Consider the following 25,533-nt stretch of genomic DNA (forward strand, 5'->3'; position numbering starts at 1 on the left):
GGACGCAGCTGGTAGTAGTCGTAAATAGCAGCCGTGGGGGGGTCTCCGCGGCACGAGGCGAGGGGGGCGCGCGGCCGTCGGATCGGGGACGGACGGCGCACGTGCGGTGGTGGGTGCACGGCGGGATGCGTGCGTGCCAGCGGCGTGACCGCGTCTTGTGTGTTGTGTGCTGTTACTGCTTTGGTTGCGACGTTTCCCGGGTCATTGGGGACCTGGGGCTGGGGGTGGGTGGGTGAGGGGACTGGTCGATAATAATCCACTAAAATATAAAAAATTCTACTTCCTTCCTTCGTTTCACAGTGTAAAACTTTCTAGTATTATCCACATTCACCTAGATGTTAATGAATCTATATATATTACGGAGGGAGTATGTAATTAGGACAAATTGAAATAGAATTTTTGTAGAAAGTATTTGCTATAATATAGTTTGCTCTAGCTCTAGAATATTTGTAGACCCGCTACTGGTGGTGGCACAACGTGAGGCCGAGGTATGCTTAAGGAAATTTAAGATTACGAGAAGGAGCTAGTTGGTAGTATAGCTAGTTTCTGAGAATACAAGGAAATTGGGTTCATGTTTTTGACATTTTTTTTAAGATTTTATAACAATAGATTAGTTGAATCTAAGTAAAAATTTGGGTTGTTTGGGGAGCTGGAGTTTCTGAGAAACGCTGCAGCAGTTAAAAACTTCATAAACAGAGTTGTGTTTGAGTTGGGAAACCATTTCTGTCTGGCATGCAAAACAAAACAACGAATTAGCACACCATTTATTAAGTATTAGCTTACAAGACTTAAAAAATATTAATATGATTTTTTAAAAAACTTTCCTAGAAAAATATTTTATGAAAAACAAAATATTTCAAGCAACATGTGCATGGAAAATGAGAGAGTGGAAGTTAGAAATATAGAGAGTATAGGACACACCATAATCAGAGTGCAATGTAAAGTATTTTTTTCAAAAAGAAAAAGAAAAGTGTAAAATGTATGCACCCGATTGTTGTAGCAAATAATGGTGGAGGAAGGCATGTTTTTATTTTTGGAAACTCCACATAACTAAAATCACTAGAAAAAGGTACTTTTGTAAAAAAGAAAAGCAATTGACGTGACATTGTGGTGGTTGCTTTGGTGAAAGCTCTATTATTTACTTTTGTTTAATGTAAATAATCAGGACCGGATTTACTAACCATCTCACTATATATGTGCAAAGTCTTAAAATATGACGTCAACGGAAAAAGTTGGGTTTGTTTCTCTCAATTGTCAGAATAATCGGTGTTTTATAACTTAAGTTCGATCTTATCGGAAATAGTGTTGAATTATATGATATATGTTGTTATATCTAATTACTCCACCCGTGTGCTTCTCAATGAAAAAGATTGTGTTAATTAAGATGTCTTGGTACGTATGTCACTACAACCACTAGGCTACATGCCATTTTCATGTATTGCTAGTGCCTGGTAGAGTACTTCTCCTTTTGGATGCCATCTCTAATGCTACAAGGTGTGAGGAACACAATCGGTTAGGCTAGTCGTTATTTTGATGGTCCTGTAAATATATAAGTTATTTTGGATATTTTTTTTCTTTTTGGCAGCAGTACTATCGCCTTTAGTAAAGGACTTGTATCGTAAGGTATGCCTTTTTTTTTTTAGAACTTAAGGTATGTCATCTACAAAATCCTATTTCTCCAGTGTGCATGCTTTTCTTGTACTTCTAGGAGGGCTTTCCTTCTAGCTTGTCAATCCTTTTATCGATGGCATTGATGTTTTTTTCTAGGTTCCAAGCTCAATATGATGGATTTTCGGCCACTAGATTTAATTATTTTTTGTCAAATAAGATACCAAGACAAGGGTCGATGCATGCATGATTCAAGTTTACACATGTCATTTTAGTAGTACTTTGATGCAAGGAATTGGTTTCGCCGGTGAATTAGATAATTGGGTCCCTTAAACAAACCTACCACATAAAAAGAAAAAAGGATAATAATAAGCTATAAGGCTATACTTATATTGAGGAGAGCTAGCTTAGCACGTGCTCTAAGCCAAATACATTAAACATATAAGTGAGAGAAAGAGAGAGGAGAAGAAAAATTGAAACCAACTTTATAACTCTATTATATATGTTAGCTTTAAGATGGGTTAATAGCTGACAGTGAGCTCTGCTATTGAACTTGCTCTAAATACGTAACCAATCTCAATACTCTTTTGCACAAACAACTAACTTGGTGGTCCAACAGGTGATGAGACTGGTTGACATGGCTGAACGTGAAGAAAACCACCAGGTATCCTGCTTAGCATTGTTCATTTTTAGCAAACTTATGAAAACTTAGATTATTGAATTGATTATTGCTATGCATTATCTATTTGATTATAGGAATAAATTAAATATTTTGATAGATAAACTTAATTAATAGCTTAAATAGTCTACTCATTTATAGAAGAAATTTTTTGAGAACATATATTTTTCGAAGCATAGAGTAAATAATCTGTTTTAACAATCCAATGAATGAAGAGAACAGGTCTTAAGGATATTAGCACAGTTGTACTACTAGCTAAGAAAGTTTAAAGTTGACTTTATAGAACTCAAACGGTATTAGAGGTGTCAAATATGTATACTAATTGAAAAAAAATCAAAGTTGGAGTACCCTTTCTTTTTTAAAGCAAGTTCTAAGTGAGTTTGCATGCACAAAACAATTTGATGTTATGGTTCAAAGAGTATGCTAAAGAAATAGTATTGTTGATATTGATAATAGAACTATGATTATTTTTGTGGGAACCCATGGAACGGAAAGATGGAGGTGCGTGGGGATAAGAGCACAACACTTTTTTTAGACAATGATAAGCGTACTGATGTTGACTCTTACATTCTGAACTCTTTTTTCTAAACTTTGTTTGTGTTAATTTGCAATCGTACGTTGTTCTATAAGTAATCGAGTTTTATACATGTTTTTATTTTTAAAATTGTAGATGTGTGGATGATTAATAACATCAATTACCCTTTGATTACTGTATTGTTTGTCAGGAAATGTTAGGATCATTCGATCATGGTACCTAAAATATGTTCGCCGCGCATTTCAGAAATAACTATTTTCGTTTTTCAAGTTGTAATTAATTATTTATCGTCCCCTCAAAGCAGGTCAGACAAGCAATTGTACTGCAAGACAATAGTGTTTTAGATATATATATATATATATATATATATATATATATATGTGTGTGTGTGTGTGTGTGTGTGTGTGTGTGTGTGTGTGTGTGTGTGTGTGTGTGTGTGTGTGTGTGTGTGTGTGTGTGTGTGTGTGTGTGTGTGTGTGTGTGTGTGTGTGTGTGACCAGACCTAATTTTCATCCATCAAAACGAACCTAAAGGTTGGCATTTTCTCACCCCAAGATATGAAGGTAATTAACAGAGCTCAGTGTGTACAACTTCTTTTTTTAAAAAAAAAAATTCAGTGTTACCTGTGCAGATTTTGTACGAGTCAACTAAGCCGTCACGTAATTTATCACCGTCCCAAGCATCTGCATTAAAAAAATTGCCCAGCGACGGTTTTATGTATTTCTACTTTTTTTGTTGTTGTTGTTTCCAAACAATGTCTTGATCTAACCTCGATAACGTTGCAGACAAAAGTAGAAATATATGAAAGTATCAAAATAAATATAAAAATTTCAAATCACAATAGGTGGCACAATGTATCATGTATCTACCCTTTCTCCTTGATGTATGCCTAAGTGGACCCATCGATTCGTGGGATGGCCGGCTGGTACTAAATAAAAGCTATCAAATCTGAATCTGATTCCATTGGTAGAAGATCAAGAAGATTTTGGCTCGTTCTTTTCGGGTTAAGATGTAAATTCTACCTCGAATTTGTTTTTACGGTTTTTAAACTACTAAATGATGTTTCGTGCGAAAACTTTATATGTAAAAGTTGCTCTAAAATATCAAATATATTCATCTGTCAAGTTTATAATAATTAAAACTCAATTAATTATATACTACTTATTTTCTCATTTTAAGTGTCCTTAAGTTAATCTTAATCTTCATGTATCTCATTTGTGTATTTTTTTCAGCCTCTATCATTGGGGTGCTCAGTAGTGCTAGCTCCAGTAGCAAGAGATGTTCTTTATTCCGGTCCTATAGCTGTAGCTGCCTTTTGAGATGTGGGCATGTGGTATATATAAAACTTAATTAATCATATGTTAATGATTTCTTGTTTTACGTGTGCCAATTTAATTTCCATGTGGTGTTTGAAACTGATGAAGACAAATGTTAAGTTGACGCACGTAAAACGAGAAAGCCATTAATACATAATTAATCAAGTTTTAATTATTATAAACATGATAAATGGATATATCTGATATTTTAAAAGTAACTTCTATATAAAAAATTTTCGCACGAAACACACTATTTGGTAATTTAAAAAGCATGCTAATAGAAACCGGGATAAAATTCAAATCTTAATTAGAAAAGAACCGATCGAACAGGAGCAATTCCGATTGGTTTCATTTGAAAATAAGAAATCACCACCAAGCCAACGTAAATCAGACACATATTAATTTATATCACAAAAATATACATTATGTCAGCTGTATTCTTAAAACAACCGTACTTGAGAAGATAACTACCCCTGTTTAGTGGTATAAACATGCCAAGCCTATTTTGTCGCATCTAAAAAAATAAACACCATCATGTGTTTTTTGTGAAAGAGAAGTTCTAGTTTGATCATTCAGATTAATGCATCAGATTGCTATCTTGTGGTTATCCGTTTCTGAATCGATTACATTAGATGACATTGAAACGTGGCAAAAATAATGGAAAAATCCAAAGTTATTTTCCAATTAGTGAAATGGACAGCGTGTCTATAGTACCTGAGCTTAGATACCTCACACAAAGTCAAAGTAAGATTTGCGCAAGAACAAAACAGACGGGAATATTTCTTATTCATCCACAATAGCCGCAAGTACAAATACGATAAGGACGTACTATTAAAATTAGATCTGCATTGAGATAATTAAGTTCGATTAATAACATCACTGTTGATTCTAGTAGTACTATATTTCACTATTATTTTATGAGACTATAATTGTACAATTATAGAGGTCATGAATCATTGCTTCCATTTTTTTTCCTTTTGCGAGGATATTATTTTAATTTCTTTCTGTAATTTTTTTTGTGTACTTGGGATATGCGGCCAAATGTTGCTGTCAAAGTGTCAATGAACACGCCAACAGGTACTGCATACTAATTTGTATTTTTAGGACCAAATAACAATGCAACAAATAGTATTTGACTTTGTAGAAAAAAAAAGCAAGGCTGTTAATTATTGAGGGCTAGAAGTTTGACTCTGCGAGGATGAATGACAACGAAAAGAAATTAAAGGTCGGAAACTAAAACATGTGAAAGGAACTTAATAAATAGCAGAGGGTAGCTCGAGAGGGTTGATGTTATGTTCCCTTATAATTTGATAATGACATCTTACAAGATATAAAAGTGACGATCGAGTTGAATGAAATCTACACTCCCTCCATCTATTTTTGATAGTCATATTTCCAAATCTGAAAATTTTATTTTTGATAGTTATATTTCAATCCCCAACATATCATCTTAATGACTTTCTCGGATTTAATGCGTGACTCTCCATTCTTCCACATATGATTGGCTACATGGGCATTAAGAAATGTAAATATTAATGAATCACTTGTTTACGAGGAATGACTAGTAGCATGTTTAAATGAATGATAAGTAGAATTACTTATCCTTGATCTGTGTGCCAAGATGAAATATGACTATCAAAAGTAGATTGAGAGAGTAATAATTAGCCTTTTTCCATCACTAATCTAGGTTTGCAGTCTTCAAGAATAAGCTGTCCACTGCTTTTTAATTTTCTTGATCGTTCGGTTTTTATGCTTTTAATGGCTCCCCTATCACCAAAATTCCTCATGTGTAGGGTACTGGCGAGACAATATCAGGTGCTAGGCTGCTAGCAAATAGTGTTGTGCTACCGGGGTGCTATTAAACTTAAAAAGTGTATTGAAAAAGTCACAGACCAATAAAAAATATCTTAGGTAGGCAACACTATGGCAAGTAGTAGTATCACATAAGAAATCAACTCAAAATTCAATGTACACGTTGAGAAAAAAAATCTCATGTAAATAGTATTGCGAATTGTTTGAACACTATTTGCAGCACGGATTTGTCTTTCTTGTTTTCTAACATCTACATCAAATTTTGAGTTGATTTTTCTGTATGGTACTACATATGATAGTGTTGCACATCTAAAAAAAAATCACTTTTTTATTGACTTTTTAATGTACTTTTAAGTTTAGTAGCACGTATGGTAGCACTGTGCTGTTTGGTAGCAGCTGAGATTCTCTCAGGTATTGGCTACTATACAAAACTGATTTTCACAAATGACATTCCATGTAAAAAGGCATAAATTCACATTGTTTTTAGATTTCCATTATTAAAAAAATCGAGGGCCTTAGCAATTTTAGCAGGAGGAACTAACTTATACTAAAAAGGAAAAAAAATGCTTAACCCTTTGCAGTTTTTTACACTTGCTGGGAGCCCTGAGAATAGCCTGAGAGCGAAGGCCCAGCAATTACACCCATTCTTTGCATGGGCCTAAAGTTTGGCCTGCACATGCATGGGCCTATTTCGACCCATCAAGAAGGCCCAAACCGGCGAGAAAAGCCTATGGGCCGAAACAATTACGGCCCGGCCCAAAGGTAGCGGAATGCCGCTTCGCGAATATTCGGGTTCCGGGGGAGAAGAGAGAGAAAGAGACGGAGCGAGACGTCGTCCTCTTCGCTTCAGCTCTTCTTCTCCCCCACCACGAGGGAGGAGAAGATCCTGTCGGGATCGGAATCCCCCCCTCCTCCTCCGCTCCTCGCCCTCTCCGTCGAGGAGGAGGCGGTGGTGGTGGTGGTGGCGCGGCCGCTCCAACAATCGCGAGGTGAGGTGAGCCTCGCTGTGCTGTTTTTTTTTTCCTGCTTGTAGATTCCGGCAGGTTCCTCTTGTCCAGCGAGGAGGCGTTCGTAGGCATGTAGACTGCGAGATAGGCCGTGGTTGGTACGCCGGCCGCCGGCGAAGAGCACCGGATTCGAGAGAGGGGTTTCGCCGCGGGGCAGTTTGGTCGAGCTTAGGTTGCTCCCTGCGTCGGCGCGGGAGGGAGAGGGCTGAGCCGCTGAGGTTTTGTACTAGTTCGCTTCCATGTGTTGGATGGCTTTTTCATGCATGGTTGCTGCGCAACAAGCAGCGATGGCTAGCAAGGGAGTCCAGGGGGTCCTTGCTTTCTCTGCCTCTTTAACCGCCAAGCCGATGTGAAAGTGTACTGCAAACAACTCGTTACCTTATTTGGACCTAATTGTGGAGCACAATGAGCAAGAAATGTGCGCAAATTTTTCCTTTCGTTCATGGCATTGGATTAGCCATACATAACAGAGCAATTGTCAAAACCCATTTCTGAATTTTTAGTAAGCTAGAAAGGAAATTTTGTGCTCTGTACTATGGATACGCTAGCTACTTTCATGCATGTACCTATATATATACACGCCAATTTTGTGTTTGTGTGGAATATGCTTGTGACACTTAAACAATGCTTTACCTTTTGATCTTTTTCTTTTTTCGAACAGGAGTACCATTTGTTCTTCTTAGTTAATAGTGTTCACATAAATAAAGTGAATAAATGGGAGTCCGTGAAGATTCAAGACCTTTGGGAGGTCTAGATGGACTCTACGGGGTACAACTTGCAGGCCGGTCAATGTACAGTGATGATGAAGCCGTCAAAACTAGCATTATAGATCCTTTGGCTCGTGAACCGCAGGAGGGTGTTGGCACAAGCCGAAGATTGCTAATCCGGTGAGTCATATGGTTGTGTGCACCAACACGAACACGGGGAATACTATCCCAAAATTTGTCCTATACATAAAGAATTGTGCCTAACTTAACACTTTGTTTTGCGTTGGCAGGCGGCTCTGGCAGCAGAGACCCCCATGTCTGAGGCCTATCCACTGTAGTCTCTCATGTATGTACAACCAACTGCAATGTTATCAATACAAAATGGTCTAGTATCTTGTTTGCTGATCTGATTGTTCAAATTGTTTTTGGATCAGGCGATAAACATCCGGGCGAAACTATTGCTAATGTTGTCACCTCTATTCCTTTCATTGTTCTTGGGCTGCAGACACCAAGGCGAGTACATTTCTGAAACTTTCAAATTGATCGCTTAAAGAATTTTTTTTGTTTGCTACCAAGTGCCAACTAACAGTCATGTGCCAGTCCTGCAGAAAGAACTTGAACACTGCACTTTACGCGAACTCACTAATTGGAGTTGGAATAGCTTCTAGTTTGTATCATACGTCAAGAGGACGAATCAGAAAATATATGCGATGGGCAGACTATACAATGATTGCCACTACAACACTTGTAAGTGAGATATTCTCGTAATATGATTGTTAAACTTAGATCAGAATTTATGCTCCGCGTAAAGATGCCCATTCTGAGAAGAAACATGGCATACATGTAATAAGTAACTTGGTTTGTTTCAAGTTTTCAACTGCTTGATAACCATATCTATATTGCAGCTTGACACATACAAGCCGGTTCCTGTATGCATATTTGGCATATCATCATTCCTCAACACTATAAGCTGCGCATTACACCTTTCTTCTTAGATTATAGCTGCTTTTGTGTTACACTACGACTGCAACCTGGATGGTTCATGCAAAGTTTTCTCTTTTTTTTTTTTTAATCTTCTGGAGATTTTGACTTGCCATGTTTCATGTAGTGTTTAAGCAGAGCACTCCGAAATGAGCATCCAAAATTACTGATGGCAGCATCCACATTGCTCCTACCTTTCCAGCCATTGGTGGTTTCAGCCGTCCACACTGGGATAATGGAGGCGAGTACTTCAAAGCTAATAATACGCTATTTTCTGACTGCAACAAAGAGTCTTGGGATTTTGATTTTCTCATTCTTTTTTCTTTTGCTGAGTTGGCCAAAGAGATGGCCAACCAAGTTGTATTAAGAATATGGAGATTTTCTCATTCATGCTGCACACATCCATTACCTATCCCATCCAATTCTCGAACAATTGTAACTTTCTCTGTTCTACCTCAGGTTTCATTCGCGAAGCGAGCATCCATGGAACCAGAGCTCAGGATGGCCCATAACCTACACAAGATGTCCTCCCTACTGGGAGGCGCGCTGTTCATCGCCGACGACGCCTTCCCGGAGACCCCCTATCTCCATGCGGCATGGCATCTAGCTGCAGCATTGGGGGTGGGCACATGCAACAAGCTTCTTGAATGATCACGTCCTTCCTGCCTATCTAGGCTATAGCTAGTTTTCAACAACCAGTTGATATGAATATGATAGCATTATAGCAATACATCAACCTGCCGACACTGATCGCGTCACATTGTGTAGGTTCACATTGAACCGGAGAAATATTGGCACAGTAGGGTAGACTGGTAGTGCATTCATAGCCAGGTGTATATGGTACCATCTTGTGCCTGTATTACTGTATATTGTAGTCGTATGTTGTATTGTTGTTCCGTGAATAATGTACCCTAGTATGTAAACTTTGGTCTCAAAGAAATATATATATCGTAGCTAAACATGCATGTTCACATAAACTGAATGTAATATTTTGGCAGTTAAATAGTTCACACTAAACGGAAACTTTTGCATCTCAATGTACTATTTTTGCAGTTCAATAGTTCATTCTAATCTATATATTTGAAATTGTTCTGCTAATCTGTAGCAACGTGCAGGATAATATATACTACCTCCGTTTTTTAATAGATGACGCCGTTGACTTTTTCTCACATGTTTGACCATTCGTCTTATTCAAAAAATTTACGTAATTATAATTTATTTTGTTATGAATTGTTTTATCACTTATAGTACTTGAAGTATGATTTGTATCTTATACATTTGCATAAAATTTTTGAGTAAGACGAATAGTCAAACATGTGAGAAAAGTCAACGGCGTCATCTATTAAAAAACGGAGGGAGTACTTTCTCTTCTAGCCTTTTAGGTTGGTTTTTTATAGGACGAAAAGATTATTACAATATATAAATGTAATGCCATCTAAAAAAAGAACCAATCTTGTAGCCCTCTTGATTTGAATGAAGAATATGGATTTCTTTTTTGCAGGATTTCAATGCTATAGAAAATTTTTCTAACCGCCCCTTCGAAAAAAAAGGATTTCACACTATTTAAATCCTATGAAACATCTCCATCCATGCAAGTTTAAAGAAATTTTAACACAAGGTCTAACAAAAACAATCATTCCTATATTTCTTTTGATTATATTTTACAATTCTCTATTTTACACTTATATTTTCATCAAAATCCTATATATTTTTTATTTTTTTCCTAATCACGTTTCAAAGGAGCCCATGGTAGTGGCTGCAATGGCGTATAATTAAAAATACGCCATCAGCTGTAGAAGGCGTTTAGTCCAAAACCCGCATCCAGCTGACCCGTTCCTCCTGCGGTCCCGCCCAACCCAAACCTCTCACCATGCTCACCGCCGCTCCGCTCCTCTCGCCGGCGCCGGCGCCGCCGCCGCCGCCGCCGCGGTGCCACGTGGCGATCCCCCTCCGCTGCCACGCTCCAACCCAGCAGGTTGCCGCCGCCGCCGCGGATCGTGGCCTCCTCCTCCGCGGCGCCGGGTCCCCCGTGGTGAAGCGCGCCCCCGGCGGCTGGCTCCTCTGGTACCAGTGCGGCGCGCGCGTCGCGCTCGCCGCGTCCACCGACGGCCTGCGCTGGGGCCCACCCGTGGAGCCCGACCCCCTCGTGGCCTCCACCGACTGGTGGGCGTTCGACACCGCGGCGGTCCGCCCCTCCGACGTGCTCCTCTTCTCCGGCCCCGACGCCTCCGCCCGCAGCGGCTTCCCGTCCTCCGCCGTGTACTGGCTGTACTACTCCGGCTCCACCGACGAGCGGTTCGGCTCCCCGTTCCCCGCCGCCGCCGCCGCCGCCGCCGCGGAGGACGTCCCAGCGCTGCCGGGGCTCGCCATCAGCCAGGACGGCCGCCACTGGGCCCGCATTGAGGGGGACCACCACACCGGCGCGCTGCTCGGAGTCGGGGAGGAGGAGGAGGGTGGCGAGCCCCGCCGAGGGTGGGAGGCGCGCTGCGTGGCGGCTCCCAAGGTGGTGCTCCACGCCGAGGGGGACCTGCGGATGTACTACCACTCGTTCGACGAAATGTCTCAAAGGCACGCGATTGGGTTGGCAAGGTCCAAGGATGGCGTCCGGTGGAGGAAGGCGGGCAAGGTGCTCGAGGGCGGCAAGGCTGGGTCGTTCGACGAAGGCGGGGTGCGGCACGGGCATGTCGTCCGGGACCGTGCAGCTGGGCGCTATGTCATGGTGTATGAGGGTGTTGATGCCAATGGACGGGTGAGCATTGGGATGGCTGTGTCGGAGGACGGGCTAAAGGGGTGGAGGCGGTCCAGTGAGTTGCCAATTCTGCGCCCATCAGACGACGATGAGGGGTGGGATAGCACTGTGGTTGGATCCCCGTGTTTGGTGCAGATGGATGGAGCATATGATTGGAGGATGTATTACACGGGTGTTGGGAGGGATGGTGAGGCTGCGATCGGAATGGCATATTCAGAGGGGCACGGTCTTCAGAAATTTGAGAAGTGGGATGCTGTCCTCATGTAAGGTGAGATCTTCAGAAATTCGATAAGTTTGGACTTAGGAGGAATGTAAATGTGGAGCTTCTCCATGACCCTTTTGGTAATGTTAATCATGAAATTATTCCATGTTAAATTAACTTCAAGTGCTTATTATAAATCAATTCTTGCAATTTTTTTCAAAAATTGATTTTTGCATTTTTAGGTGTCAAAATAAACAAAACCCATCCTAGTGGATTTGTGTGGTAAGGAAAAACGGGTAATCTATTCCTTAAAAAAAATCTTGGAGATTATGTAATGCTTACTCTCAAACTTTTTGTTTATACAGTAGTGATATTCTTTGTTTCCCTCTTTATCTTTGGATTCTTATCTAATGATCCAGGACGTAATACTAATTAATGATTCCACTTTCTGCAACTAATTTTAAATTAACTTCTAACTTACTGATCGATCCTGCTTTCCGCAACTCTGCTATCAGTGCATTGTTCTTCATTTTCTAATATTTATATTCATTATATCTATCATCAACAACAATATATAATAAATTAATAAGCTGCAAAGTTCCAAATTTCATTGGATCAGCATTGAACACTTCAGCAGTATATCCTGATATAGTGGATGCCAAACGTTACCAGGATGTTTATTGACTGTAAATTTTGCCTCATAATAGTTTTACTATGGTATTTGCGAAATGATTATATTCAGAGGTGGATCTAGAATTTATGGTGTGTGGGGGTTGGATGGCTGGATGCACCACTGATGATGAATTGTGTCTTTGAAGAGTAGTCCTGCAACAACCACATCATGCTGAGTGTGGCAGTGAACATGCTAGTCCCAGGATACCAGTTGGAGAAGAATGTATTAGAGAGCAGCTTGCATAGCGATGTTGTCAAATCTTGACAGAAGGATTGTACATAGCGATGTTGTCATCCATCGCTCCACAAAATTCCAAACAAAAAAACAACCTGTGAAAGGTGAAGCAATAAAGAGAAAAATGCAATACAATCTCCTTTAAATTTGTATTCTTTTTCCACAAATATTTTCCTCCATGTGTAGAACTTATATTTCAAACTTTTTCGAGTGATGGATCATACCATTACCGCTATTACAAATCTTTCTGGAAGGTGCTTTATGAGTTGAGAGTACCTAATTTGAGGTGCTTCTAGAGCACATGAAATGTACCTGTACATACTCAACATGAAAGAAATAAATTACTGTTTTTTCTTGCTAAATGATAATATCCTGAAAGCATTGTTTTGGAAAAAATATTCTTGAAACATGCAGAATTGCGTACGACATTAGAATTGACTACAATACCACATAATAATGTCCAATGAAGTAAATCAGGAATTAAATTGACATGAGTTAGATGCAGAAGTTATAGTAGTTCGATAGTCTTCTATCCCACAGTACTAATCATATCAAATACATTTTTCTGTTATGCTTGCAATGTTCCTTTTTCAAACTATTGTATTCCTTTGCGACTACAAATTATAAGTTATGGCTAGAAATGTTGAAGCATCATATTTGACCATCTGCATCATGCAAAATCAGATCATTTATTCAGTATTTACATTAAAAGGGAAAGAAAAACGGATGTTATAATAGCTTTTCATGGAGTAAACTTATAGTTGAAAAGTTCAATACCTACATCCACATTAAAAATCAATCACTTATCGACAAACCATACTTGATACAATGTCTACCTGCATTTGTACCTATTTGATTGATTATATCTGATCTATGTATCCTAATTCATGTACATACTCTGCTATGCTATATGCACATGGAGTCTCTATAGTCTTCCATGTGCTAACTTTCACGAGTGAAAGTTCTGAGCCACTGCTTTGGGCACGTCAATGTTCATATGGCATGACTGCATGAGTATTGCTACTTGCCTAAAATGTAAAATTTACTGTCTATTCCAATATTTGTTTTGAATTATTTTACCTCTGGGAGAAGCTAGTTCTAAATACATAGCATGTTAGGGCATAGGACCACAGTCAAATGTGAGTTATCAATATTAAAGTCAAGCTTGTTATTACATGGTAACTATTAAGTTCTAGGTAGTGCCATGTGCACAAGCAAACAAATAAAAGATACAAGTGCTTACCTGTAAGATAAACTTGCCAAAAAATGCTCAACAATACTCATATACTGGTGTAGATGTTATCTTGTCCAGGCCTCCCTTGTTAGCCTAGCTTCCATAGCACTCTGCTGATTGCTGGAGGTGCACATTATTAGATGTCAAGGATACCTCCTTGATTTTGATTGTATTTATCTTGTGATGTGAATCTTGGACAGAAAATATGGTAGAAAGCATGTTTCTCTGTACTTTTTCATGGGCTGTCCTTGATCATTTATCATGCTGCTGTCAACGACTCAAAGCTAGGCTTGCAAAAATGATGGAATGTTTTTTGCAGTTTGCCTGTATGAACAGAATTTACACTTCTTTCCTTTTCTTTACCACATAATTTTCTAGTTCTCTTCCACAAAAAACTTCAAAACAATAGCTGTTGTTTCTTTTGGTTGATGGTGAGTTCCTGCCCTGCAAAGCTAAATCAACTTTTGGCCCTGCTTGGTTCAGCTTTTTCATAAAATCCAAAGCTAATTTTGATTTTCAGATTTTCATTTTTAAAAATAGTTTTAGGTAGGCCTACGACAATGGCATATCCTGTATTGCATTTCAAGGCTTGCGTTGATCTATACTCATGGTGTTTTTTTTTCTTATCTAGAATGCAATAGCTATGGCAAATTGGCAATTGTACCATTTACATGGACATGGTAGATCCAATATTGTTGTTAGTCATGTAAGTTTTTCTCTGTCCTGATACACATGACGTTGTCAATGACCACCATAATTTTATTTTTAAGGGGCTACGGTGTTGAACAAATAGGTACAATCTTAATCCAGTACAAGGGGTTGATCTGTTTTGAAAAAAAAAGCCATGTGCAGAGGGAAGAACCTGTACTACAGGCTTGAATAATGCAATGCTGCATAGTTATTTCATTGGGGGCCATGGTTGTCCTTACTTCCTTCATTGTGAGGTAAGTGTTTATCCATGAATTTCCTTGTATCTTATGTGCATCTGTCTTTAGGATGAAAACACCTTTCTCCTATTCTCTTCCTAAGAGTAACAGTACAATTTTCTTTCTAGTGTTGTATTTGTTGATTATATCATTTCCCGGACATTTTGAATCCAAACATCTTTTTATCCATCTGTATTGTATCCTGTCCACTAACTTTTTTTTTTGACATTCACAAAATGCAAGTGCAGTTTTTTTATGGAAAAGCTGCAAATGAATCTCCTTATTCCTGTGATTTTATCTAAAACATTCCTATATGTTCCATATCCACCTTTCTATAACTTGAGTATTTTGATTAATGCACCTGAATATATGCCAGTACCCATGAGTATTGTTACTGCTGCTTTGAAATATGAACAATTGTTCATCCTGTTTTCATCTGTCATGTTTCCAGTGGCTATTTGCCAGTAATGAATACGATCCTGAGTGAGAAACTACTCGAAATTCAGTATTATTTTCAATAGTGGGGTTTTTAGGCACTCTAAGATGTCACTGACTTTTCTTAACTGTTCAATTAATATATTCATTGCTTTTATCCTTATGAAGGAATGGAAGACTAAAGGGCTTGTATTGGATCAACTTAAATTTCAGTTTTGGAGTAATGCAATTTTCAACCTTCTTTTCGTAACAAACATATGGTAAAAGGACTCGAAGAGGGTTAAAACTTGATAAGATAAAAGGACTCGAAGAGGGTTAAAACTTGACTTTACAGCACTGGTTAATCATTCTGGTTCCGTTTCCAAATCTAGGGAGACAAGGCAACCTGGGCGTTGAACTAACAACTGTAAAGTCCCTGAGGGCATTAATTGTACTGTCCCTGCTATGGTCCTGGAAGGTGGAGGCTGACATAGAGTAATTTTCAGTTTTATACCAATAGAAAGGTACTGACAAATTGCAATCTGGTTTATTTACTACATCCCCACAGGCCCACGGTACCCTAATATTTCACAAATGCGTGGAGGAAAAATTTGCAAACTGCGGAAGCAGTTGTAGACTCTTGTAGCTTCTATTTTCTTTGCTCTTTCAGTTTCTTTTGACATTGGATGATCCAATGGATTTGCTCAGAAGGCCTTTCTTAAAAAGTGGAGAGGACTCTGCTCTAGAGCAAAGGTGGCTGCAGGGGTGGCTGCTCTGAATTCACCATACTGAAGATGCCATTCCAATAGTTCTTATTCTCTGCATCTTCTGACACCTGGCTTCTTTGCTCATCTTGGCCATTGCTGGACTCATCCCAGCATTCTGATGTATCATGCATATTGGATCCATCAAGCAGCATGCCTGTGAAGCCTGCTCCGATATTGGCTGTCCCTGGGAACCATGACTCCTCACAGCCAATGAAGTGTTCTTCTGTCTCTTTACCATGCATTCCCTGCAGTTGTTGCTTACTGACAAACTTCCACTCACTTTCTTCACCCTCCAGTTCATCGCTTCTTTGCTGCCACACATTGGAGTTGCTTTCGGATAATTCTAGGGCGGTTGTTGTTGAGAATGGCAGCATGCTAGCATTACTCCCTGCGAACGTCAGTGTGGAGGTGGGTGACTCCAGGTCTATCTTTGCACTCTGCCATGCATTCAACACATCGAAGCATGGAGAAGGTGTTGAAGCAGGTGGGTTGGTTGACTGTGCATGGAGTTTGCTTGGTGTAGAAGCTGCTATGCGCATCTTGGATTCTCGAGCAAGCCGTGCCTCGGCCTCGAGGCGGGCACTCTCCCACTGAGCCATGTGGCTGAGACTGGCTGTGACTTTGGCTGATTTGTCTCCCGCCGTGTTGTTCAGAGTGCCGTTGATGGCTTTGTGGGTGACAGGATCAATTCCCATCTTGGCCAACCTCTTTTTCAGGTGGGTGTTCCAATAGTTCTTGATCTCATTGTCAGTGCGCTTTGGTAGATGTGTTGCAATGGCAGACCACCTGAACAGGAACAGGGGAAAACCTTGTGAGCTTAATATTCAAGGATTTTTGTTGTTCTTTTGTTTGCATCAATCTTAGAGGACAGCCGGATGCAGAGATGAAGTGACATAACAAGAGTTCAAATTCAACATGGAGGCAATATTCATATTTTCTTTTTGCTTGCAGATGTGATGGAAATGGATGCATATGCTTTGTTATGAAGTGTCAGACAACAGTCTGACAGGGCCTGACAATGCACTTTATCTTATCCGGTAAACAAAGAAGTCATGATTTTTCAATGATGTTGCAGCAGAAGGATCACTACTACTGTAAAGGTAACTTGAAGAGGGAAAAATCTTGAGTGAACTGCTTCATTGTTACCTGTTTCCAAGAAGAGCATGAAGTTGGATGATGGTCTGCTCTTCTTGTAAGCTGAATTTTCCTCTCTTGATGTCTGGTCTCAGGTAGTTTGTCCATCGCAACCTGCAACTCTTGCCGCACCTCTGCAAACCTGCAATATGTTGACCAAATTCTCACTAAATTTCATAGCATTTTACCTACATTTCTTTGCAAGAGGGTGAAATTCAGGTCTGTCCAAACTCACCGGCTTTTGAAGGCAATGCTCGCCAGCTGCCATGTCCATGCTCCTCAATGTATGCAAGCAGCTTCTGGTCTTCCTCTGGTGTCCATGGACCTTTCTTCAGGCCAATCTTCTCACAGCATGGTGAACGCCCCATTGGAGTAGTGCAATATGCTATCTAGCAGAAGCCTAGAGCTGGCAGCTGGGTGTGGAGAATGATATATAGAGCTGGAGAATGGAGGAAGACGAGTTGAAGCTATAAATCATTAGCATGGTATGAAGGTATGAGCCCTAATTTTCCATGCCTTATCATGACATAAATGGCCTTGTGACAGCTTTTTCCAGTGTAACCGTATAAGTTACTTAGGTACAGGTAGATGCACAGCTCCACCATGATCAACAGATGCAAGAATAACGTAACAAACAAATGACTTCAGTTGGGGGTGAGTTTAACAATTGGTCCAATTGACTATGGCCCATGAATTGAAAACTGCAATAACTCCACGGTGATGAGACCCCACCCATGCCACCAAATCCAGGTTGGTGATGGGGTAAACAAAGCAATGTTCTTTTCTCCTTTTTTTCCCCCCTGAGGTGTGTGATGGTCAAGGTCCTGGTTTGTTTACTATAGGACGGTCGTCTTAAAGTCATTTGGACTCTGGGTTGGAAATATAGGAGGGGAGCATTAAGTGTTAACTTGTTTTATTTGTAGATAACTAGTATGGTACTCTGGAGAGGTATGTGTTGTTTTAGCAGCCCAGCACAAGGGGTTTGATGGTTGATCTGTATTGGGCCTATTGGCTATTTGGCTTAAAAATGTCTGGAACTAGAGATTTACCTCGGTGAGCAGTTATAGATGGTGTGCAGCTTGTTTTTAGCAAACACTGCTAGTGCTTGTTTTTAGCTAACTATATATAGAGTGCAAGTTATTTTTACTAATGCCTGCTTCTAATGCATATTTGATTTATGTATGGTTTCTATTTTGGTTTTAGGTTTAAATGAAAGGACTAAATAGTTGAACATTAAGTCAGAACAATTTATGAATTGCGAATGTCTTGTAGAATACCAACTACCAAGTCATTGCTTCAGTGAGACGTAGAAATGGAAGGATGTGTCAGGTCATTGAAGCTTTGCTTTACAAAAGACAGAAAGAAACAGAAATGAATATGATTGCAGCCTTTTACGATGAACGGTGTTAATGTTTGCAGATATTGCTCACCTGGCTAGCTGAGTTGTGAGCATTATAAATGTGCGATCAGTGATTAAAAGCAATAATAAGATACTGCAAAGAAATATATTAGTTACATAAATAGAAATAACACACAATTGAAAATACCATGTCATATAATTTCATCTCCCTGCCTTGACAGTTCCCATTCACTGTTTACCATAGTAATCATATCCATTGTTTGTTTGTATTAATGTTGTCAAGCTAATGTCAGAACAAATTAACAAGTAATATCATGTCGTGTAAAGAACTACAGTTTGGTTTGCTAACACTGATTATGCTTGATCTTTTATAGCGCTACGTAATACATTATATGATCTAATATTTTTGTGATCTGTCTTTAATTAATTATACTGGGGGTTATTTTTATATGATCCCAGTTTCAGTTTCTTTAATACTACCTCCGTTTCAGGTTGTAAGACTTTTTAGTATTGTCCACATTCTTATAGATGTTAATGAATCTAGGCACACATATATGTTTAGATTTATTAACATATATATGAATGTGGGCAATGCTAGAAAGTCTTATAATATGAAACGGAGGAAGTATCATTTAAAAGAAGTTCCAAAATTCAAGGTTTTTTACTGATAAAAATGCATGGAATGATATTAAAAAAAATCAATTAAAGAAGAATTTGCAAAAACAATGCCTCTTATATTCCATCTATAAGGTTCATATGGAATCAATGTTTCTTAGGTATACAGAGAAGAACAGAAAAGACCATCGATTGCATGAAGAAAGAGAGAGGTAGCTAATCCTTATTACTGGTCTTATGTTCCAGTTACCGTGATAAAAATGTCTGCATGTCATCTCTTTCTCCCTGGAGTTCAACCTGCTTTTGAAACGAAGGGCAGGAACTCTGCCTCATTCCTAACAGAAGAATAAGAAAACAAGCTACAAATCCAGTCAAAAACACCACAAAACCGGCTCATGTTAACTAGCATATTTACTGGCTCTTCTCTAGTAATTCTTTGACCGTAGTATCTTAATCAAAAAGCACAGGAGTTTCTGATATCACTGCCCTGCAGCAGGAATATGTGGTGACAGAAGAAACAGAAGGACGCAAGAGCGAGCGATCTCTACATCGGCAGCTACAGTGATTGGACTATTAGCTGATGATATCTCCACAGTGCCTTACTGTGAAGATGCACAGCCTCTTAAATGGCACCAGATGGATGGTCTCCCCCGATTACCTTTCCTTGAGGTATGTCTTGTTTAGCTCTTTCCCACAGGGGCAGCACTTTTAAAGCACGCATATAACACAATGCTTGTATTCAAAGCGGTCCAAACTGCAAAAGCGGTTAGCGCCCCACTGATGCACTGAAGGCTGTCATAATACTTCAACTATTGAGTGGTTCAGTGTGTGAACATTGCAGGTAAAAATGTTTTATCTGTCACTGTAGACGCGCAAAGATGAAAGAAGACAGCCATAAATACTTTCTGGCCTGGGTAACCGATCGGTTCAGTAAAACACCATGGGTGCTATCTTGAGTTCTTGACTTCTTCCATGTAAACATGCAAACACCATCTTGCAAGTCCTGACTCTGCATTGGTATGACCTTTCGATCTCTATTAGTATTATTTTCTGACAGTCCTTTGCATCTGCTATGCATAAATAACCTACGTTTAATACTTCAAATGTGTATCTGTATAAGTCAATTTTTTTGCCAAAACAACTAAACACGGCTCTTTAGGAATTCAGAGCAGGAAAACTCTGCCTAAAATTTATGAGTCTAAAGCCTGCATATGCAGTGGTGTCAGTTTCCGCACTGTTTTGCGGTCAGGTGCAACCAATCTGACCTAATTAGAATGTTGGATGTTGACATTAGGTGCGATAACCATGAGGTTTGACGAGTAAAGTAACGTCGGCATGAAGATTAATCCCATCATTTGCCTAATTCCAGGACACTGTTAGCTACAGACGATTTACGGATCATAATTTAATGTATTCACTTGTAGCACTATATGGTTATTACTGCTGATCATTTTCCACGTGAAAGACAAAATGTTAGGTAGCAAGGGGTGGTTCTTCCGTGCAAGCCTCTGGCAGTGGCTTTCCTTTGCTTGCGCCTGAGTTGTCATGTAAATTGTAATTTTCTGATGTATGTAATTTTGTTCTTTTATCCAGAGGCAGGACATGATTGAATGAAAAACCCAACAGCAAGCTGACATCAATGTTTTTCTACGGTTTTTACGTCAAGAGATTATGACATGACACAAGAAATGTAGACAAGATTGTCACCTTGTAGAAGGCAGGCATTTTATTTCCCTCTGTTGTTAGCATCTTTTATACACATTTGGTAAAAAGGCATACTAATTCATCATTCTGCAGATCCATAGGAGAATAATTGATTAGAGCCGGACCATACAGGTATATACAGTATTGGTTATATTATCCTTTCGATGAAAGTTGTCTTGAGGTGACTTCTTTCTTTTGTTATAAGCTGAATACATATATTACAGATTTACAGTACCTTCAAAACACTGTTTCTCTTGGGTATTAAGATGAAATCAGGTAATCATGGATTAACTGTTTCTGCTATCGCCAGCTTCATTAACGGATACATGCAGGGATTATCTGATTATCCGGGGAATGTCCAACTTGACTTCAGTTGCCGTTGGTCACAAGTAAAAATTGACATGTCCAATCATTAATCCATCCATTATATTATTGATTACAAAGAGCTGTCATTTTTCAAACTTCAAATCTATATGGTTTTGGACTCAATCATGTCGGGTGCTAACTCAAGATCGTTGAGATCCACACGGCTTGCAGGATAACGAGAAGAGAACAAGTCATGGAAATATCGACACGTGACAGGGATGTATCGATATCGGACCTCTTCTCGAGGACCTCCCATGTTTTCATGATTGATGACGCGATTAGCATTAACTAATCCTATCTTTTATTCCTTATTGCAAGTTGGTTTTTCTTATTATGAGTGATCAATGCAAGCTAGTGCTGGAAAGAGGAGAAGAACAAGCAATTAAAGCTCAGAAGCAAGTGGCAAGTGCTGATGATTGACAAAAATAGACTAAACACACCCATCTATCAGGATCGTATCTTCGTAGGTACGTATACTCTTATACGTTGGTGCTTATTTTGGGTTGGTTTGTATACACAAAGAATGTTATGCAAATTGGTCAATTAGTTGCATGAATATTGGCTTTGAACATTCTTCTGCAATAATAACTACTTTTTTATACAACAATTTGTGCTACCAAACCAGCTAGTACATGTACAGTACAGGCACTCCCCGTAATTTGGAGAAGAGTACCGAGATAAGTATGTATGTACATGACACAAAGTGAGTTGGATCATGCATATGGGTCCCAGATGTCTACATCCTGGTACCAACTTCCAACCCAGTGTTCTTTACACGCATCAATCCGTATATTCTAGATGCTAAACTACACATTTCAATTGATCTACATGCATATTCTCTGTTCAGAAAACATGCATGCTTGCACCTAAAACTGGATTTACGCCTAATAACATTTATATACATTACTGCATATGCTGACTGCACATTGAGTGATTAGTTAATATACGTACATATAAGTTCTGAACTGTCAGAAATTCAGAAGTTCCAGCAGTAGTATGGCTCGTCGAGAAAGTTGCAAATGGAATTTGAGTTTGATGATGAGGCCTGCTGGTCCGTCGGGCCACCGGCGGCGATCCCGCCGTAGATGTCGCCGAACTCCATCAACTCCGGCAGGTCATCTGACGACGAAGCACCAAGGTGCTCATGGTTGAGAAGCCGAGACGACGGTGAGGAGGTGCAGCGTGATGGTGAGCTGATGACCACCGGAGACGACGACTCCTCTCGAGCCAGGCCATGTTCATCCTCCTCCTCCTCACGGTTGCCACCATCGATGGCAGCACGGCCATCGCCGGACCGGCGACTCGTGTGTTGCCACGGCTGACCGGACGGCGGCGGCGGCGCCGCCGCAGCCTCCGCCGGAGGGAGACGGCGCCGGTTTGGCGTGTGCTCCTGCACTGTCGTCGTCGTCGTCGTCGTCTCCACCTCCTCCATTTCCAGCCAGTGTTCAATTGGAGGCTGCTTCTTGAACACCCTGCAGATCACCCACTCGCTCTGCACCGAGGAAACATTAATGAAAACACGTCAAGAACATCGATCAACGTCTGATCCCCGTAGGAGCACTTTCTATTGCTGAGATACAACCATCCTAAATCAATGACTACGAACAAGTGGCGATCGAAGCCAGCGGCATCGTTGAGCCCTGATGACAAAGAGCGTTTGCTAGCGATCGATTATTTCTTTTTACATGTGTTATCAAGGAAAATTAGATAAAGTTGGCGATGGAGTTGAAAGGTATAAATTAGAATGAATTGTAAGGTAATACCTCCGTATTTCAATGTATGACGTCTTTGACTTTTTAACAAACGTTTGACCTTTCGTCTTATTAAAAAAAATTATGTAATTATAATTTATTTTATCGTGACTTCATTTATCATCAAATGTTCTTTAAGTATGACATAAGTACTTTTATATTTGCATAAAAAATTTGAATGAGACGAGTGGTAAAACGTTGATTAAAAAGTCAACGGTGTCATACATTAAAATACGGAGGGAGTACAAATTAAGAGTTGCACAAAATCGACACGATATATATGTACTCTATTCTACCCATTATTTTTGGAAACCAATTGTGTCGACATCTTTGAAATTCCTAATGTATTTACGCTTTTTTTTATATATATACAAGTATTCTGATAAATCAATGGAGCCCAGACACGACCAACTCACTGCTTAGGATCACCAACGTACCAATAGTAGAAGAATATCACCAGTACAGTTAGAACTTAGAAGTAGTGAATCTTGAAAACTTGAACTGTATCACAGCATCTTCGTGCATGAGCCATGAGGATTAAGGGAAGCTAATTAATCATACGTAGATAATATCGAGAAGATTATGTGTACGTGCCTGAGCTCCTCTGATGAAGTTGGTGCTCGGTGCTCTAGAGTACTCGTGCATCACCCAGCTCGTCTTCTCCCCTCGCGGCGCCCTCCCTTCGTAGAACACCAGCGTCTTCTTCGTCCCCACGAGCCCGCCGCCGCCGCCGGCAGCGTACACGCCCTTGTCCTTCCCCGTCGACTTCCAGTAGCCGCCGGCCGTCGCGCGGCGGACGCGCGCGCCGGACGGGTACTTGCTGCTCCGTCTGCAGAAGAAGTAGCACTCGCCGCCGCCGCCGCCTCCGGTGCTCGCCGCCGACGAGTCGCCTGTGCATTAGTTAATCGCAAAACACGTCACGCATATATATGGTCATCATCTCCATCAATCGATCGAGAATTAACTGTCAAATTCTCTCTCTCTCTCTCAACGAGCTAGACACCATCACATGATCATGATCAGCTAGAGCTAGGGCATACATGGGAGGTGCCATGGATCGGAGGTGTAGAGGTCGACGTCGCGGATGGCGGCGGAGGTGAAGGTGGCGTCCATGGCCTTCCTGGCGAGGTAGTAGGTGACGAGCTCCTCGTCGGTGGGGAAGAACCGGAACCCCGCCGGCAACCGCTGCTCCTCTTCCATTTCGATCGATCTATCTGCGCCCGCCGTATACGTATACATGCACCCGGCAGACAAGATTAACCAACAAACAAAATACGCAATATATATATACTCTACCAGAGATGGGTGTCTGGGTGAGAATCATCTACCATGATATCACTACCATTACAGTCACCGATATATGGGTCTGACCATCCTATTACCCCCGCATGTCAGTGCAGTGGTGTCATTAAGGCAGAGGATTTGAACCATACGAAGATACATCCTCTCGTTTTGTGCATATTGCTAAAAAATCATAAATAAAGAGAAAAAAAATGGATATGATAGATCAATATGAAATATGCCATTTCATAAATATACAAATTCAAACTCAACATATATAAGTAGAAGCGAAAATAACAAATTTCACTGCGAATAGTACACACCATTTGCAATAAATATGTTATTTTTGTTTTTATTTCTATATATTGAATTTGAATTTGCATATTTGTAGAATAGCATATTTCTTATGGATCTATCATGCCTATTTTTTTTTCAATTCTTTTGGTAGCTATTCAAGTGGTATAAAAAACAAAGGGATATATCTTAAGGGATGAAAACAATTTCCCCTACTACTACCCCCGTTTCAAAATATAAAATTTTTAGCTCTGTATTTGAATAAGAGTATGTCTATGTACATAATCACAAGTTGTTTTATTCTGAAATAGAGGTAGTATGACATATACACGTGTACGTAAACACTACACCATGAAAAAGCAGAGCGAATTACATACCAGGTGACAGTAAAGTACAATATGCAAGCATTCATGCATATGATCGGACGATCGAGTGTGTAATTACTAATTAATTAAACGATCGAATATGAAAGCTAAGCTAGCGTAGATATACTGCAAGATCATAGATATAACGTGTGATGTAGAGATAATAAGGCCATCTAGTTAAACATTAATTAATTCTTTAATTTGTGTTCATGAGCATGGCAGGAAAATGAAAGACTTACCGTACGTGAGATTGATTCAGAGAATTGAATCGCGGGCAAAAATAACTTGTGTGGCGGCGAGAATAAGAAAGCAAGGCGTGTGTGCCCCATTTTATAGTACGGGTGAAGGCAGCTGCCAGTTTGCGTGCACGTAGTAGGCACCTGTCGGCTGCCGGCGCCAGGCGACAGCCGAGGTGATGAGATCATGGCAAGATAATATATGGCTAGGAACTGATGATGATCTCTCTGCAAAACGGAACAGATATATAGGGATATGAAAATTTCAAAAAATAACTTAAAAATGTGTATCATATGCAACCTCTTATGGACTAAACATATTTCTTTTTCTTTTTAAAAAAGGCGTTGACAACCATTTGCAGTTTATATTCATCCACGCATGGGTATTATCTGGATTTGTGTACTTGGATGCATGCAAACTTGTACTACTTCCGGGCTGAATTTTATTAAAGTAATTTTTAAGACTGATCTATACATACGTTCTCCATATTTCAAAAATAAATCTTCTAGATATCATTCCCTAGTTAAAGTTTTTAAAGTTTAGCAATAGACTTGTACTGTAAAACAACAAGTATTATCAACT

At 39.8% G+C, this 25,533-nt stretch overlaps 4 protein-coding genes across 20 annotated transcripts; 2 read left to right on the forward strand and 2 right to left on the reverse strand.

Annotated features, from left to right (window-relative positions):
- The first annotated feature begins 6,793 nt into the window (after window positions 1–6,793).
- Window positions 6,794–9,604, forward strand: LOC4345650 (uncharacterized). Of its 2 annotated transcripts, none has more exons than XM_015792992.3 (7): window positions 6,794–6,944; window positions 7,619–7,844; window positions 7,955–8,010; window positions 8,099–8,177; window positions 8,273–8,411; window positions 8,773–8,886; window positions 9,105–9,604. In XM_015792992.3, the coding sequence occupies exons 2-7, from the start codon at window positions 7,672–7,674 to the stop codon at window positions 9,294–9,296; spliced, it is 753 nt and encodes a 250-aa protein (XP_015648478.1). In that variant the 5' UTR covers window positions 6,794–6,944; window positions 7,619–7,671; the 3' UTR covers window positions 9,297–9,604. The 2 variants fall into 2 exon arrangements, with proteins under 2 accessions (XP_015648478.1, XP_015648479.1); XM_015792993.3 differs by having other exon boundaries at window positions 6,794–6,939.
- Window positions 9,605–10,446: 842 nt separating this feature from the next.
- Window positions 10,447–22,879, forward strand: LOC4345651 (uncharacterized). Of its 15 annotated transcripts, XR_010734642.1 has the most exons (10): window positions 10,447–11,662; window positions 14,369–14,443; window positions 14,531–14,681; window positions 16,796–17,073; window positions 17,184–17,471; window positions 19,447–19,622; window positions 19,795–19,970; window positions 20,547–20,670; window positions 20,751–21,490; window positions 21,649–22,879. XR_010734642.1 is itself a non-coding variant. In XM_066303637.1 (2 exons), exon 1 carries the CDS (start codon window positions 10,516–10,518, stop codon window positions 11,659–11,661), a length of 1,146 nt encoding a protein of 381 aa, XP_066159734.1. In that variant the 5' UTR covers window positions 10,447–10,515; the 3' UTR covers window position 11,662; window positions 16,796–16,813. The 15 variants fall into 15 exon arrangements, 3 of the variants coding, with proteins under 3 accessions (XP_066159734.1, XP_025883297.1, XP_015650315.1); XR_010734643.1 differs by lacking the exons at window positions 10,447–11,662; window positions 14,369–14,443; window positions 14,531–14,681; window positions 16,796–17,073; window positions 21,649–22,879 and adding exons at window positions 17,557–17,728; window positions 19,115–19,165 and having other exon boundaries at window positions 17,333–17,471; window positions 19,450–19,622; window positions 20,751–20,789; window positions 20,882–21,490; XR_010734648.1 differs by lacking the exons at window positions 10,447–11,662; window positions 14,369–14,443; window positions 14,531–14,681; ... (3 more) ...; window positions 20,751–21,490; window positions 21,649–22,879 and adding exons at window positions 17,563–17,632; window positions 19,115–19,165 and having other exon boundaries at window positions 17,325–17,471; window positions 19,447–19,581.
- Window positions 15,372–17,354, reverse strand: LOC4345652 (transcription factor MYB106). The gene is made up of 3 exons (XM_015794833.3): window positions 17,214–17,354; window positions 16,991–17,120; window positions 15,372–16,630 (listed from the first exon to the last, which is right to left on the reverse strand). The coding sequence occupies exons 1-3, from the start codon at window positions 17,344–17,346 to the stop codon at window positions 15,820–15,822; spliced, it is 1,074 nt and encodes a 357-aa protein (XP_015650319.1). The 5' UTR covers window positions 17,347–17,354; the 3' UTR covers window positions 15,372–15,819.
- On the reverse strand, window positions 21,571–25,033 carry LOC9266817 (NAC domain-containing protein 2). Of its 2 annotated transcripts, XM_015794835.3 has the most exons (4): window positions 24,954–25,033; window positions 23,815–23,988; window positions 23,369–23,664; window positions 21,571–22,515 (listed from the first exon to the last, which is right to left on the reverse strand). In XM_015794835.3, exons 2-4 carry the CDS (start codon window positions 23,972–23,974, stop codon window positions 22,000–22,002), a joined length of 972 nt encoding a protein of 323 aa, XP_015650321.1. In that variant the 5' UTR covers window positions 23,975–23,988; window positions 24,954–25,033; the 3' UTR covers window positions 21,571–21,999. The 2 variants fall into 2 exon arrangements, with proteins under 2 accessions (XP_015650321.1, XP_066159735.1); XM_066303638.1 differs by lacking the exon at window positions 24,954–25,033 and having other exon boundaries at window positions 23,815–24,926.
- Window positions 25,034–25,533: the final 500 nt, after the last annotated feature.

The sequence above is a fragment of the Oryza sativa genome, chromosome 8, assembly GCF_034140825.1.
Source record: "Oryza sativa Japonica Group chromosome 8, ASM3414082v1".
Taxonomy (NCBI): domain Eukaryota; kingdom Viridiplantae; phylum Streptophyta; class Magnoliopsida; order Poales; family Poaceae; genus Oryza; species Oryza sativa.

Coding starts and splice junctions, on each gene's coding strand:
- LOC4345650 (XM_015792992.3), top strand. CDS start 7,672: ATGGGAGTCCGTGAAGATTCAAGACCTTTGGGAGGTCTAGATGGACTC. Junction 8,412..8,772: donor TGATTGCCACTACAACACTT/GTAAGTGAGATA, acceptor TGTTTCATGTAG/TGTTTAAGCAGAGCACTCCG. Junction 8,887..9,104: donor TCCACACTGGGATAATGGAG/GCGAGTACTTCA, acceptor GTTCTACCTCAG/GTTTCATTCGCGAAGCGAGC.
- LOC4345651 (XM_066303637.1), top strand. CDS start 10,516: ATGCTCACCGCCGCTCCGCTCCTCTCGCCGGCGCCGGCGCCGCCGCCG.
- LOC4345652 (XM_015794833.3), bottom strand. CDS start 17,346: ATGGGGCGTTCACCATGCTGTGAGAAGATTGGCCTGAAGAAAGGTCCA. Junction 17,121..17,213: donor AGCATTGCCTTCAAAAGCCG/GTGAGTTTGGAC, acceptor AACATATTGCAG/GTTTGCAGAGGTGCGGCAAG. Junction 16,631..16,990: donor CATGCTCTTCTTGGAAACAG/GTAACAATGAAG, acceptor GTTCCTGTTCAG/GTGGTCTGCCATTGCAACAC.
- LOC9266817 (XM_066303638.1), bottom strand. CDS start 24,013: ATGTATACGTATACGGCGGGCGCAGATAGATCGATCGAAATGGAAGAG. Junction 23,665..23,814: donor CGATCCATGGCACCTCCCAT/GTATGCCCTAGC, acceptor ACTAATGCACAG/GCGACTCGTCGGCGGCGAGC. Junction 22,516..23,368: donor ACTTCATCAGAGGAGCTCAG/GCACGTACACAT, acceptor TCCTCGGTGCAG/AGCGAGTGGGTGATCTGCAG.